The sequence below is a fragment of the Oratosquilla oratoria genome, chromosome 1, assembly GCF_046742065.1.
Source record: "Oratosquilla oratoria isolate Oo_2021 chromosome 1, ASM4674206v1, whole genome shotgun sequence".
NCBI classification, from domain to species: Eukaryota; Metazoa; Arthropoda; class Malacostraca; order Stomatopoda; family Squillidae; genus Oratosquilla; species Oratosquilla oratoria.
Genome location: NC_134777.1, coordinates 30550457 through 30562956, shown reverse-complemented (window position 1 = coordinate 30562956; position 12500 = coordinate 30550457). Strand labels below are relative to the sequence as shown.

General features: G+C 36.7%; 2 protein-coding genes across 2 annotated transcripts in view; one reads left to right on the top strand and one right to left on the bottom strand.

The window, feature by feature from the left end:
- Positions 1–12500, top strand: part of LOC143032553 (hemicentin-1-like) — a gene marked incomplete at its 3' end in the record, with an annotated part of 400485 nt that overhangs the window by 211178 nt on the left and 176807 nt on the right. The window contains 2 exon segments of the mRNA XM_076197423.1: positions 4677–4800; positions 8864–8956. Of these exon segments, the coding sequence (XP_076053538.1) occupies positions 4677–4800; positions 8864–8956 (217 nt within the window).
- Positions 10381–12500, bottom strand: part of LOC143031408 (glutamate receptor ionotropic, delta-1-like) — a 34667-nt gene continuing 32547 nt past the window's right edge. Inside the window, exons 19-21 of the mRNA XM_076195190.1 lie at positions 12123–12193; positions 11206–11240; positions 10381–10465 (exon numbers count right to left, since the gene is read on the bottom strand). Coding sequence (XP_076051305.1) covers positions 10381–10465; positions 11206–11240; positions 12123–12193 — 191 coding nt within the window. The remainder of the gene's footprint in view (positions 10466–11205; positions 11241–12122; positions 12194–12500) is intronic.

The following is a 12500-nucleotide window of genomic DNA, read 5'->3' as shown; positions in this document are numbered from 1 at the left end:
GACTTTTCTCCAACCCTGTACCTCTTTTGCTATGGACTCTTTATTCTCTTTATTATTATTCTTTAATTCCTCATTCTCTTTCTTTACTTCTTTTAACTGTCTTTTTAATTCTGTTTCTTTGTTTAGATTTTGGGTCTCCTTCTTTAGTTCTTCCAATTTGTCAACTCTTTATGTAATCCGTGTAAGTTGATTGAACCTAACCTCCCACTGTTCGTTCATTTTCTGTAGTTTTTCCTTTAAACTTGCTAATCGGGGGAGGTTGTCATCTCCCCCCTCATTAAATCCATGGAAATAATTATCTTCACTTTCCTTTGCGCTGCTCTTATCTATATTTCTATTTTTTTTTTTTACATTTTTACTAATCTCTTCGATTTCACCTCTATCGTTTGCGCATCTTTGTTGACATTCCTTCTGATTTCCGGGGACAGCTCGTCCCCTTCCTCATTTCCTTCCATTTTCCTCAGTTATCCCTCCCTTTATTCTTTTTCTTCCCCTTTCCACTACACCACGAGCTTTCCCCTTCCCTATTAATACAACACAGGTACTCCCTCGTCGTTGAGATCCACGAAATTTGAATTTTTTCCTGGAGTTCCAAACTTCGCTGTCACTTCGACTGGTGTGTGTGTGTGTGTGTGTGTGTGTGTGTGTGTGTGTGTGTGTGTGTGTGTGTGTGTGTGTGTGTGTGTGTGTGTGTGTGTGTGTGTGTGTGTGTGTGTGTGTATGTGTGTGTGTGTGTGTATGTTCATACGCATGAATACATATTTGTGTATGTTAAAGCAAAGTCATGATAGGTGCTCCCCCTGGATACGTCTTCGAAGTCCGTCTTTTCGCTTCGGTTCTCCGTTTTCTCCTCCCGTCGGGTCCCACGTCCAGAGCCGTCATTGGCGAGATAATCCCTTCGGGCGAATCCTTCTGGAGAAGCAGGTCAGGCGGGGAGGATGAGCACGCGAACGGTGGAGGGGAGAACCCACATATCTGACACAGATGGTGGAAGAAGAGAAAAAGGAGAAAGTGATGATGGGTATTTGGTGAATAGTCTGTAGTCGATGGTAGGTAGGGAATAGTGAATGAAGGATACTGTTAGTGTAGTGATGATGATGGTAATTGTGATGGTGATGGTGACAATGTGGACGTACTTCAAGAACTCCTTCGTTGATACTGTTATTCACGATGTTATGACCCTCTTATTTAGTGGAGAAAACTATTCTTTTCTTGGAAGAAAACGGGGTATCTTTTTGATCTTCTGACAAAATAATTGTTTGACAATAATAGATAAGTAAAATGTTGCTTTTAAAAGAAGGCAGCACAAGTGTTCGTAGGGAGATCATTGTCTCGAGAAGAAACATTGGGCCATCATCAGTGTTGTATTAGTGTGGGACTGTTTCTATGACAAAGGCTTATAGTACTAAGTGGTGAGCAGGCACTGGTAGTAGGCTCTCGGTATTTGAGAAGGTGAAAGACGGTTGAGGTTGATAGATGCATATATACATACATTCTTACACACACACACACACACACACACACACACACACACACACACACACACACACACACACACACACACACACACACACACACACACACACACACACACACACACACACACATATATATATATTACAGGTGAAAAATGTAATCACACATTTGTCAATAACGTAGAAACCACTGTTGGAGTAGAAAAGACTGGAAACGGGGAATCTATATATTTCGATTGCAAATAAGAGAGGGCGTACTGTTTATGTAGCACCCTTCACAAAAGAAAGGGGAACATGGGAAGATATCTCTACCCTCTTCTCACTCCGTATGTGAGGTCAGGAGGCAAATGAGCTTTCACTAGGTTGGAGATGAAGAGTCCGGACATTATGTCCGGGGACCATTGCCCCTTTGAAATATTCATGTTGGGCTGAAATTCAATGATCGTAGATTCTACCATTTTTCTCCTGAACTCACATCTGGATTTATAAATAAGCTCAGCTCTGTCCCAATCTAAACAATGTTTAAATTGCTTAACATGTTGGAACACAGCTGAGCTATCTTGTGCATATTTAATGGAACGTTTATGTTCAATCATCCTGGTATTCAAATCCCTTCCAGTCTGTCCGATGTAAACTAAGTCACAACCTTTACACGGAATCGAATAAACCCCTTGGCTCTGTTCTTCTTTTAACCTTTGATGGACATTTACCACCTTTTTATTAATGGTGTTAGGGTAATAATTAATCAAATTTAATTTGTCTTTGGGAAGAAACTTGGTCGAGGGAATGAATGATTCAGAAAAGGGAACGATTAAAGAGCTCTTACCCAATGAAAAATTAGAGGAAGTAGGGGTGGTGTTGAAAAAATTGGATCTCGCTCGGCTGAGGGCTTTGACCAAGAACCAATCCGGGTAAGCTAAATTACTAAGTTGAGATTTTATAATGTTAAATTCTCCTTCAAGAAACTGGGGGCTGCAAATTCTAAGAGCTCGAAGGAATGATCCTGATCCTTTCTTTTGGTAAGGGTGCTACTTAAACAGCACGCCCTCTCTCTTATTTGTATCTACTGAAAAGGATTGCAGTTTGCAATCGAAATATATAGATTCCCCGTTTCCAGTCTTTTCTACTCCAACAGTGGTTTCTACGTTATACACACACACACATATATATATATATATATATATATATATATAAAGTATATACATATATATATATATAGTATATATATATTATATATATATAATATATACATATATATATATATTACATATATATATATATATATATATATATATATATATATATATATATTGATACGCGCTGGGTTCATGACACCATCGAGCTTTAAAAAAAATACCAACACAGAATAATTCTGGCGACAGAAACAAATTATATTGGATGCAATCACCACACAGTATACAGAGGACACCCCGTCGCACATTTTCCTAGTCCAACCTTACCCAGAAGAAAGAAAGATATCTGTTACTTGAATGACTTTTGGGGCGATCCTTGGGTCTTCTGCAAGAGTCATATGGGACAACAGATTAGATTTATTTATTTTGTTTTTGTCTTTTGTTTGTTCGTATGGTATTGTCGAGGGGTCTGTTTGTGGCGATGCACGTGGGACTACCGAGAGATTGATCTCCTTGTTCACAATTTTCAAAATCTTTTAACACTGACTTCTTGTGAGGTTAAGGCTTAGTTTCCGGACTGGACCCTAAAACACTATTACCTTCAATTGTATTTCTTACACATTTTTACTTATAAAAAGACAAAAAAGTGTAAGAAATACAATTAAAGTTAACGGTGTTTTAGGGCCCAGTCCGGAGACTGGGGATTGGGGGTAGGGGTACTAATGTATGAATTATATTTTGATGCAGTCCGAAGGGATTATCCCCGTCTTCTCTTTTCTGCACGAGGGGATGGAGAGTCGGATGGGCGGGGGTACCGATTAAATGAAGCGGCCTTGCCATGGATGTACTGTGTCCTGCTACATTGCTTCTGAGCCAGGGCAGTTGGCGGAATACAGGGATGACCCGTCATCCGTGAGGAGCTAAAATGAGATGGAGAAAGGGTGGTGGAGGGGACGGGAATAGGTGGGAGTAGGTGCTTGCCTTTGACTTGGGTACCTCCCTTATAAATGGGGAAAAGATCTTGATATATAAATACACATATTTTACCTATGGAAAAACTATCTCCTCTTACTACCTTCAGTCAGTGACATAGTAGTACCACACTAGTGCCACGCAGACAAGCGTCCGAAGTTTCTTCCCAGAGAGGTTCAAGGGCAAAGACCATTGCAAGCCAATGTATGGCTGCGATTTTTCAGTCAGTGGAAGCATTATCATTTCATTTGGGATTATAGATTGGAGGAAGAAAGTACATGGGAGAAATATGATGCAAGTTCATAGAGGCTTCTCAAAAAAAAAAAAAAAAAAAAAAATTGCGTTACTTGGTAGAAATTGCCAGAAGAGTGGCAACCACAGACTTCTGTAACGAAATTGGAGTTTCATAAAGGTCCTGGCAAGACACTTTGACTGAAGATACAACCATGAAGAAGCACCAGAGTACCGTATTTACGTAATTGCTTGATGTTTGTGAGCAAAACACAATACTTGTGTGATTGTGCGGTTTTTGTGAGCAGATTGCAGGTAGAATCGCCTTCCTTAAGGCCATGTGGGTTGGATAAGGTAGGTATTTCTGCTTTGATTCTTGCTGCTATCAGCCTTCCCATTAGTTTGGGTGTTGTTGATAGTAGTAAGATTGGTCTGTATGATGCTGGGTGTTCCCGGGTTTTGTTTAGTTTTAAGATTGGGATTATGTGAACTCTTTTCCAGATGTTTGGGGTTTTGTTGTGTAACCAGGAGTTGTTGAAATGTCAGATAAGACTGTTTGGCTAAAATGTTTGAGGTGGATGTTTGAGATCTTGTCTGGGCCTTTAGCTTTGAATATTTTCGTTTTCTTTATGGTCTCCTCTGTATCTTTACTCGTGAAGGGTGGGCGATGGAGTAGCTTCAGTGTTTAGTTAGATTTTTTCGTGTTTCTTTAATAATTTTTTATTCACTTCTGAACGCCGCTTTTGACCCCGATTCACAAAGTAATTCATTGTCATGAACTTTCTTCCCACGACTCATGGACTCTGCCTTCGATGTCGTGCCCAATCTTACTTCATTCTTCGGTCGCTGCTTGTCCTCGGAGCAGCCGGTGGAGGGTCAGGGAACACTGGTCGTGAAAAGCGTTGAAGTTGAGGACGAAGGGGTCTTCACCTGCAGTGCTACCAATCCGGCTGGAACTGTCTCGAGGGACATTCCCCTCAAAGTGTTAGGTAATCTCTCTTGTCTTATTCTTAAAGTGCTTCCTTCATTAATACCAGTGTTACTGCCATCAGTACTATTACTGTCACTGCCACTATTGACACAGTTCCTATTTTATTCTTTTTATTTCACTACTATTACTACCACTAACTACCACTGCTACCAGCACCACTACTACCACCAACACTGCTTCAACAAAAAAGGATACTACCAACACCGCTATTACTAGTGCAACTACTAACATTTCTACTGATACTATATTTTCACCTCCTCTTCCTATTCTTTTTCTTTGACTAATTTTCTAAGTTTATTGTTGTTTTTCTTCGGAGGTAAGTATTAAAGTTTCTACTACTATTGCTAATCATACTTTTATTTCAACTATGATCTGTGTTTGAAAGTACGCTATTGTATATAAAAGGGTAAATACAATGAGTAAATGCATTAGGAAAAGTTACAGTTATACAAGAGGTAGCACAGTTCATTTAACCTCAGTGCAGATTAGATCCCTAAACATAGAGTATGTTAATCATATAAATATCTTTATATTGCTCAAGTATAGATACGGTGCCAAAGTATGTGTGATGACTCCAACCTCCTCAGAAGCATATAGCAATAACATTCTTGGATGTTGAAACAACTGATATGATCTGGAGGTTTGATGTACATGTATAAAGAATAAAAATCTTAATTGTATAACCATGAAATGAAACAAATATCCCTCGAAGATGGTTGTCAAATATATAGATACATATCCGATAAAATGTAATGCTCTATTTTATTTTTATTCATAATCTATTTTCTATATATATGTTTCATTTATTAATTCATTCATTTGTTTATATTTTCTATTTATCTATTTACCTGCTTAACCATTCATTTATTTATTATTCATTTGTTCATTCCTATATACTGTATGTTATGGAAATGAAGGTTTTCGGGTGCTTTTTCATTATACTTCAAACTAATAGATCTGTTAGATAAAAATACATATGCCAAAGATGACAATAATGCAACTGAAAACCATCTTAGGTGATATATGTATATATATATATATATATATATATATATATATAGACATATAAGTATATATATATATATATATATATAATATATATATATATAGATATATATACATATATATATATATACATATACATATATATATATATATATATTTTTATATATATATATATATATATATATATATTCATAGTCGACTTTTGGTTTCCTCGGGTGATTTTTTTTTCTTTTTTTCTTTATTTAGTTGCTCCTTCAGTCTTGCCAGAAAAATACACATATGCCAAAGACAATACTGCGAAACGAATTTTTTTTAGGTGATATATATATATATATATATATATAATATATATATATATATATATATATATATACATAATTATATATGTATATATATATATATATATATATATATATATATATATATATATATATATATGATAAGTATTTTAGACAAATTATTTGGATGATGGAGAACATAAACACAGGGGAAGGCTCGGAACCCTAAACACTCTAACGTTTCGTTCGCGTAGAACTTCTTCAGAGAGTGTATGTAGAACTGCAATTGAAGTTTATGTACTAAATCTAATTACCTTTTCGGACACTTGGGAAAGGTCGTTTTTCTGGCGTGTTTTAGAATTAAAATACTAGTTTGTTTAGCTAAATTGATAAACCCTCCTCGATGATTCGATGAATTATTAGTTGAAATATATGCTGATTCAACAATTCTTCTACTGAATTTATCAAAACCTTTATGTAGCACTTCAGATTCTCTCCAGTTTGGTAAATGATCGAATTTTTCCGCATGAACTACTAAAGAATTAGATGTCCTATGTGCTTTTATGTCGTTTTTATGTTCATAAATTCTTTTTTCTAATCCTCTTGACGATTCGCCAAAATAAGCCATTGAGCAACTATTGCACGGGATTTTGTATACGACGCTGTTTTCGGAATTGGTTCTCTTTTCGGAAGTCTTTATTAAATCACCTATCCTCTTGTTAGTTATTTTAGCTATGTTTATACCTGATTTTGTTAAATATTTGTCTATTATTGGTGACGTTTCTGAGCCAGGTACTGATATAAAATTGGTATTATTTTTATCATTTCTCTCTTTCTTTCCGCGATTGTAAATATTTATTGCTTTTCTTTTTGTTCTTTTCAACATTCCCTCTGGATATCCAAGTTTGTCAAAGGTTTTCATAATGTAATCAAATTCGCCTTCTAGGTATTCATTACTACAGATTCGTAGTGCCCTGAGAAAAAATCCTATTACTATACCACTCTTTGTCCTATCATCATGTGCGGAGAAGTAATGTACTAAATCCTCTTTGTTTGTTTCCTTTCTGTATACTGAGAAAGTTACAGTTTTTTCCCACTCGTCGTATTAACGTATCTAGGAAGGGCAATTGTCCGTTTTGTTCCTCTTCTACGGTGAACTGAATATCGCTGTTGACCGCGTTAAGCATTCTCAATTTATTATTTACATTGGTGTTTTCGGGGATGATTGCGAGGACGTCGTCTACATATCTAAACCAGTGTGATCCCCTACCATTGATTCTGATAAAGTTTTCTTTTTCTAATAACTCCATATATAGAGAGGCCATCACTGCACTTAAAGGACTACCCATAGCGAGACCTCTATGTTGTTCATATTCGTCACCATTAAAAGTAAACGCACCGAAATTTACGCATAAATCTATCAATTCTATATAATCTTGTTTTCTTATGGGTAGGTCAGTATCGTTCATATCTTTTATTACTCTCTTTACTGCTTCTAACGCACCGTCAGTGGAAATATTTGTATATAACGCCTTGACATCATAGCTTACTAACTTTTTCCCCGTGAAATCTAAATCTTTTAGTCTTGTCAAAAGATCGTTAGAATTTTTCAAATGTGTATTGCTGATCGATCCCATTGCCTGTGATAACGGTTTGGCTAGACATTTCGCTAGTCTGTGGGGTGCACTGCCAACCCCTGAAGTTATGGGTCGCATTGGAACGTTGGGTTTGTGAATTTTTGGAATACCGCGCATTCTGGGAGGATTGGGGTATTCCTCCAGAAGTCCCATTAATTTCTTTCCTTTTTCAGTTTTATTAAGAATTTTTCTGGCATGTTTTTTAATTTATCTGCTTCATTCGTTGCGAAACCTATATGTTTTTTGCGATAAGTATTGTCGTCATCTAAGAGCTCTAACATTTTACTGATATAGTCCTCTTTTGATAAGATCACGATACCACCTCCTTTATCTGCATTGGTGATTACTATGTCTTTGTCTAAGCCTAAATTTATTAAAAATCCCATGCAATAGTTGCTCAATGGCTTATTTTGGCGAATCGTCAAGAGGATTAGAAAAAAGAATTTATGAACATAAAAACGACATAAAAGCACATAGGACATCTAATTCTTTAGTAGTTCATGCGGAAAAATTCGATCATTTACCAAACTGGAGAGAAGCTGATGTGCTTCATTATGGTTTTGATAAATTCACTAGAAGAATTGTTGAATCAGCATATATTTCAACTAATAATTCATCGAATCATCGAGGAGGGTTTATCAATTTAGCTAAACAAACTAGTATTTTAATTCTAAAACACGCCAGAAAAACAACCTTTCCCAAGTGTCCGAAAAGGTAATTAGATTTAGTACATAAACTTCAATTGCAGTTCTACATACACTCTCTGAAGAAGTTCTACGCGAACGAAACGTTAGAGTGTTTAGGGTTCCGAGCCTTCCCCTGTGTTTATGTTCTCCATCATCCAAATATATATATATATATATATATATATACTATATATATATGACTATATACATGTATGTATATATACATACATGCTCACACACACTCACACACCCACACACTATATATATACATATACATATACATATAAATATACATATACATATGTATATATATACACACACACACACACACACACACACACATATATATATATATATATATATATAAATATATATATATATACATATACATATATATATAAATTATCGACTTTTTGTTTCCGTCACTAACCATTTTCCCTATTTCTTTTATTTAGTTGCTCCTTCAGTCTTGCCAGATGCTCGAACAGAGGTGACAGTGATTGAGGGTAGAAGTGTTGTCCTCGACTGTCCTGTCGCTGGGGATCCAGGTAAGTGATGTAGACAGAATTTCGTAATTTTTTTATGTGAGAGAAATTTCCTCCTTTGTTAATTTACACTCTTTGGAAAGACACAGAATGCGGGGTGACCTAATAGAAGTGTTCAAATGGATCAAAGGCTTTAACAACGGGGATGCAAACAAGGTCATTATATTAAGACAACAGGGCAGGACTCGCAGTAATGGATCTAAATTGGATAAATTTAGATTTAAGAAGGAAATAGGCAAGAACAGGTTTACCAATAGAGTGGTCAACGAATGGAATAGACTAAGTAACCATGTAGTGAGCGCTGAAACTAACGGTTGCTTTAATAGAAGGTTAAACATCTTTATGGATGGGTATGAGAAGTGGTAATGGATGTGGAACTGCCTAGTGTAGGCCTTATGGTTTCTTGCAGTCTCCTTCATTCTTCCGTTTTTATGTTATGACTTGGAAATCCTACATTTTCTGGTCATGGGAACGCCTTTTGCATTCAGTTTGTTAAATTTCTCCAGATTTCCTTTGACCCGTCTAGATTTTCTTGTTTTTTTTTTCTAATTTTACTTCTGTGTATTTCTTTAGTCTCAAATTGAGTCTAACATTTTTATATATATACTGTATCTAACACGATTATTCTACACAAATTTACCAATGACTGCATGTAATTGTTTAGAAATTGTTCATTTCAGTGTAATCGAGTAAGAAATATGCAGTAGGGTTGAACAAAAAATCCATCTTTCAGTAATCTTGTACATTTGCCATTTCTATAACTTCATACTACACGGAAGTAAGGTTGCATTTACTGTTATCAATTGTATACCGTAAATACGTGTGCAGAATGGTAGTCTTAGGTTTTGCTACGTGTATTAAGATATTTTGTGTGTGTGTGTGTGTGTGTGTGTGTTCATGTGTGTGTGTGTGTGTGTGTGTGTGTGTGTGTGTGTGTGTGTGTGTGTGTGTGTGTGTGTGTGTGTGTGTGTGTGTGTGTGTGTGTGTGTGTGTGTGTGTGTGTGTGTGTGTGTGTGTGTGTGTGTGTGTGTGTGTGTATGTGTGTCTGTGTGTGTATGTGCATGTGTGCATATATGTGTGTGCATGTGTATGTGTGTATGCTATTTTGTTAATTCATGCGGGTATGCAAATCATTTGATTACACTGGCATGGTTTTATATTTCACAGACTACATCGTGTATGTGTAACCGCGTATAATACTCTGTTATTTGAAACACTGATACGAAATCCTATTTACGAATATTTATTTTGATTTTGTTTCTCGATTTTCCACTTGTGATCCTCGCATTCATTGGAAGAGCCTTTCGTGATTTGAGTCTGAAAAACAGAACAAAACATGGATTATGATTACATAAAACAATGATAGAAATTACATTGAGAGGAACTACAGAACAAAGAAAACAACTTTCAGTAAATCAAATGTTGCCTCAAGTTTTCTTAATGGAAATCCACAGCTCCAGACAGTTGACAATGGTCCTCGGACCCTTCTGAGAGGAAAACTTGGACTGACATCTGCGTTGTTAAGTGGAAAACTGTTTTATATCTATCTTTGTGTCACTGACTGGAAGTAGTAGAAAGAGGTAAGCCTTATGTCATCTCTTCGTGTTTAAAGGGGAGAGAGAAAGGGTATAGACGAGGTTGGTAACGTTGATAAAAAGAGATCTTGGACTCAATATGAAGACTGGATATCACTTCCTCGGGGCTGCTCCTTTAAATGGAAGTGAGGAAACTGATGGAGTTTGAAGATAAGTGACTGGGAAATGAGCCACTTTGAAATCAGTGTCAATCCCTCGGGGATGAACCTTTAAATGGAAGTGAGGATATTGACGGGGTTTGAAACTAAGGGACAGGGAGATGGGTCTCTTTGACGTCCCTCTTGTAAAACCAGCTCGTCCCAAGAAAGCCTTTGGTATAGAATGTATACGAATATCATTATCTACAAAGTCTTGTTTCTATAAGAATTGAGGGAAAGTTAGCAGCAGCAGCGCTCCAGTAAAACATTTATATGCACAAGAAGAATATCCCCATTTTTAATGCTCGTTCTTCTTTATCCTGACTGAAATGTATCTTTCACATCAAGAGGTCCCATATCACCTAATTTTACGCACTTTCCTGGTACCCCAACCCTTCAAAGGTTCGATGGATGTTTCTACTACATCCGTCCATTAGGCATTAGGATGGTAGATGTGCTACCCACCTTACATTTTATAACTCCCTTCTAGTCACAACATCTTCGCAGAATCCTTACTTACTTCCCTTTGTACTCGTCTTTTTTGCCTTGCCCATCCTGTCAAAAATACAATACTATCTGACATTATCCAATAGAATTCTCACTCTCACTTATCACCTCGTTCCTTTGTTATCAACACTTACAAAGCAGACTCCCGCTCAGACTATTGAGTAGGCTATGGAGTAGTATCTTTCACGGACACGGATTTTGGATATCTTCGAATCCTCTGCTCCAACCTTTACGTTAAACTTTTTGCTATTTTCGACACTTTACCCTTACTTTCGATCTTCCCCGCTATCTTTCATAGTCATCTCTGATTCACACAGCGCCCTAAAAACCCTTTACATCCTCCTTTTCCTCTACTCATTGATCCATGAAATCCACATACTTTTTCCTGGTGTAATCAGTGTTTGCTGGGTGCCATCTCATGTTGGCATTCCTATCAACGAACAAGCCGACAAGGCAGCTCGAGATGCAGCATCGATCCCTTCTCTCATTGATCCACGAAATTCACTCGTAGCTCATTCATATTTCTTCCTGGTGTAATCAATGTTCTTTTACTGGGTGCCATCTCATGTTGGCATTCCTGGCAACGAACAAGCCGACAAGGCAGCTCGAGATGCAGCATCGACCCCTTCCACTGCCTATAACATACATCTGCTCCACCCTCCTGTCGATTTTGCAAATCTCGTGGTAAAAAGGCTGTTAGGAACAACTGACAAATTGATACAGTAACAGATTGTACATGTGATGACGCGTTGAGACGACATTTACATTCTTATTTCATCAACTATTTTTTTAATGACAAATAACGTTCTCCCTCTACCTGCCATTGTAGACTCCCTTTACACATTTTACTTAAATGTCCTACCTACTCGACCCCTCGCAACAACAAGCTATTTTCTTACCTTACCCTCAAACAAGAATTTCATTACTCACTTTGGGAGAGTCAGTACCTATAACCCCTATCTTCATGCCACTTCTTCCTTCAAAAGACGAGTTTTTACAAGCTGGAACCACCTCATACGATGAAGAAATTCTTACGAGATATAGTTTAGGACCAACATTCTCCCATATTTACACACTATTAGCTGACTTAGACCTTCCTGACTTGATAAACCCAAAACGTTTTTCAATAATGATGCAATGCCATCCATGACCATAGAAATGTTAATAAAATATCAACGAAAAAATAAATGGATCATGTTTGAACTCTGGATATCAGCGTTCAGTAAAACAGATAAATAGATAAATAAATGAATAAATAAATGAATAAATGAATAAATAAATAAATAAATAAATAAATAAATAAATAAA